This window comes from Micropterus dolomieu, linkage group LG23 (assembly GCF_021292245.1).
Source record: "Micropterus dolomieu isolate WLL.071019.BEF.003 ecotype Adirondacks linkage group LG23, ASM2129224v1, whole genome shotgun sequence".
NCBI classification, from domain to species: domain Eukaryota; kingdom Metazoa; phylum Chordata; class Actinopteri; order Centrarchiformes; family Centrarchidae; genus Micropterus; species Micropterus dolomieu.
The window spans coordinates 3,582,239-3,586,062 of record NC_060172.1 but is presented as its reverse complement, the minus strand read 5'-3'; the positions used below and the strand labels follow the sequence as shown (position 1 = coordinate 3,586,062).

Sequence of the window (3,824 nt, the reverse complement as noted above, 5' to 3'; positions counted from 1 at the left end):
ATGGATGACACAATCTTTTGAAGACTGTGATTGGTTGGTTGTCCAAGAAGGTAAAAAAGAGTGATTTTAAGTAAAGGTTCTTTTCTAAGCCTTCACTTCGGAAACGCCATGCGTAATATTTCCTGTTTGACCGTTCTCTCACACACACACATTATATATGTGTACATAGATCCTGTTTTTTATTCACAGCGCGGGGCGAGAAGCAGACGTGGGAGCGTACAACACAAACTATTAACGGTTCATTCCCCCTGCTTGTGCGCACCAGGGAAGCCTGCGAGGTGGGAATGTCCAGTGGAAACGAAATGAACTGCGACACAATGAGAGGCTGAAAGTGCTGTGATCGTTTGTGTGATCACTCTGCTTACAGAAGGTGGTGACAGACCCAAATCATCACTGCTGCATTTCCCCAGTAATGTAGTGATTCCTCTCATTCCTGCGCGTCTCTAATAAGATCCGTCACAAACACGATCCCTGCACCATCTGATCTACAGCGTCTGATTTACTCACTGTCTGCAACACGTTTCTTCTCCCTCTTCGTTTTTCTGCCATTTTCTCCTCTACTAAAACTCTTAAAAGTCCTCGTCCCTGCTCCGAACTATTTTGACTCTTTCAAGGCTTAAGATACTTTCTGAATTACTTTTTTCTTTACTAGGATTTTTTCTTTAATTTTAAGAGTAAATGCCCACATTTCTAAGAATTTCTTAGGATTTTGTCACTAGGAGCTCCTTTGCTTTTTTTATGAATAGGGGCCCAGATGTTCTTAATGTGTGTGTCAGAAACACAATGGACAGATCACATGACAGACAGACACAGACAGACAGACACAGACAGACAGACACAGACAGACAGACAGAGACAGACACAGAGAGACAGACATACAGAGAGACAGACATACAGAGAGACAGACACAGACATACAGAGAGACAGACATACAGAGAGACAGACATACAGAGACAGAGACACAGACATACACAGAGACAGACAGAGACAAACACAGAGAGACAGACACAGAGACACAGACAGACAGAGACAAACACAGAGAGACAGACACAGAGACACAGACAGACAGAGACACACACAGAGACAGAGACACAGACAGACAGAGAGACAGACAGACAAACACAGAGACAGACAGAGACAAACACAGAGAGACAGACAGAGACACAGACAGACAGACACAGAGACACACACACACAGACAGACAGAGACACAGACAGACAGCCACAGAGAGACAAACACAGAGAGACAGACAGAGACACAGACAGACACAGAGACACACACAGACAGACAGAGACACAGACACAGAGACACAGACAGACAGACAGACACAGAGACAAACACAGAGACGGACAGACAGACACAGAGACTGAAAGACAGAGACACAGACATAAAGGTGAAATACTGACTGAACTGTTTTCTCCCTGGGTCTTGTCTTACAGGCTAATCACTGCAGGAGTATGGTTCCCTGTCAGGACAGTCCGTCTGTCAAACACACCTACTACGCTCAGGTAACACACACACACACACACACACACACACACACCTACCTACTGTACAGTGATGTCACTCTGTGTATTGTTTCTCAGGTATCTGTACCTAAGGACCTGGTGGCTGTGATGAGTGCAGTGAGAGACGGACAGGAAGTCCATCCTCAGGACAACAACCGCATCGTCTACAGGTTCAGACAGCCGGTCAGTTCGCTCTTGTTCTACTCTTTATTTACGTGACGTCTGGAATCCGTCGGCGGGATCACAGACGTAAAGTTTAAGTCCGGCTGTGACGTCTCAGGGTGACGGCCTTTCCTCCCGACTCCCCAATCATCTTTCTGTTTCTGAAACGTTACCTGAAGGAAGTGGCGGGATAATTTTTCACTGTGACCTTAATGATTACATGTGACTAAAACACTGACGCATGATGATGATCAATAAGTTCCTGAGGTTTGACCTTTGACCTGACTCCATATAACCGCTAATAAACTCCTGATGAAGCCGAACAGCTTGAAACTAAACGACTGACGAGCAAAATGAAGTGTGTCATGTGATCAGATGGATCAGTGAACAACACTTTGACCTCTGAACTCTGTTCTCAGGTGCCCATGCCTTCTTACCTGATAGCCATCGTGGTTGGAGCTCTGGAGAGCAGGTACTCCGTCTCACCTGTTCACTGATGTCATCATGTCACCTGCTGCAGGTAAACAGTGTTTCTGTGCTCTGATTGGTCGACAGGGAGATCGGGCCGAGGTCAAGAGTCTGGTCTGAGAAGGAGTTTGTGGATAAAGCAGCGTTTGAGTTCTCTGAGGTGAGTCACAGTTCAGGTCGGTGTGGGAAGTCAAATACGTTAATCGATCGTGTGGATCAGAAACAAAATGCAAAGTGAGTGAACAGAAGAAAATCTCTGTGTCCTGGTGGTGGGCCGGGCTCCCTCTGTGTCCTGGTGGTGGGCCGGGCTCCCTCTGTGTCCTGGTGGTGGGCCGGGCTCCCTCTGTGTCCTGGTGGTGGGCCGGGCTCCCTCTGTGTCCTGGTGGTGGGCCGGGCTCCCTCTGTGTCCTGTGTCTTTCATCTGCTGCAGGAAGTTTCTGCGTCTCCGGTCTGTCTTGAAACGTCTCCTGGAGAGACCCTGCTGATGCAGCATAACCACCGTTTGTCATGGTGTCTGACTCTGACCTTCAGCACCTTCCTCCTACAGCTGTTTGCTTGAACCTACAGACTGACTTTAGGATCCTCGGCACCCGATTGGTTTAATAGTTTAATCAAACACCCGACGATGTGCCTGCAGAATCCCTGACTGTGTGCAGGTGTACCTACGAGAACTGGTGCTGTTTGAAGTGGGCGGGGCTGACACCAGACTTTCTTCTGTTCGCTCACTTTTCATTTAGTTCATTGGTAAATTGAATCTGTTAACTCGCCTGTTGGTAGAAGCATTCTTATTTGACAGCATCTTTCCAACAGTTGTGTCTGATTGAACAGCCGTCTGCTTTAGTCCAAATGAGTTCACCGTAGAACCCAGGAATCTGAATATTATCTGACCTTGAATCAGACGGAGACCATGTTGAAGACGGCGGAGGACCTGGCAGGACCGTATGTCTGGGGTCAGTACGACATCCTGGTCCTTCCTCCATCTTTCCCCTACGGAGGAATGGAGAACCCCTGCCTGACCTTTGCCACCCCCACCCTGCTGGTACGCAGACACGCAGACATGCAGGCAGACAGAGACAGACACGCAGACAGACAGGCAGACAGGCAGACAGGCAGACAGGCAGACAGACAGACAGGCAGACAGACAGACAGGCAGACAGACAGACAGACAGACAGACAGACATGCAGGCAGACAGACATGCAGGCAGACAGACATGCAGGCAGACAGACATGCAGGCAGACAGACATGCAGGCAGACAGACATGCAGGCAGACAGACATGCAGACATGCAGGCAGACAGACATGCAGACATGCAGGCAGACAGACATGCAGACATGCAGACAGACAGAGGCAGGCAGACAGAGACAGACAGAGGCAGGCAGACAGAGACAGACAGGCAGGCAGACAGGCAGGCAGACAGACAGGCAGGCAGACAGACAGACATGCAGGCAGACAGAGACAGACAGGCAGACAGACAGACAGACATGCAGACAGACAGAGACAGACAGGCAGACAGACAGACAGACATGCAGACAGACAGAGACAGGCAGACAGACAGACATGCAGGCAGACAGAGACAGGCAGACAGACAGACATGCAGGCAGACAGAGACAGGCAGACAGACAGACATGCAGGCAGACAGAGACAGGCAGACAGACAGACATGCAGGCAGACAGAGACAGGCAGACA

At 49.2% G+C, this 3,824-nt stretch overlaps 1 protein-coding gene across 1 annotated transcript in view; it reads left to right on the top strand.

Moving 5' to 3' along the window:
- LOC123963272 (leukotriene A-4 hydrolase-like) overlaps positions 1-3,177 on the top strand; it is a gene marked incomplete at its 3' end in the record, with an annotated part of 9,364 nt that extends 6,187 nt beyond the window's left edge. The window contains 3 exon segments of the mRNA XM_046040001.1: positions 2,090-2,142; positions 2,226-2,298; positions 3,037-3,177. Of these exon segments, the coding sequence (XP_045895957.1) occupies positions 2,090-2,142; positions 2,226-2,298; positions 3,037-3,177 (267 nt within the window).
- Between the last annotated feature and the right edge of the window lie 647 nt (positions 3,178-3,824).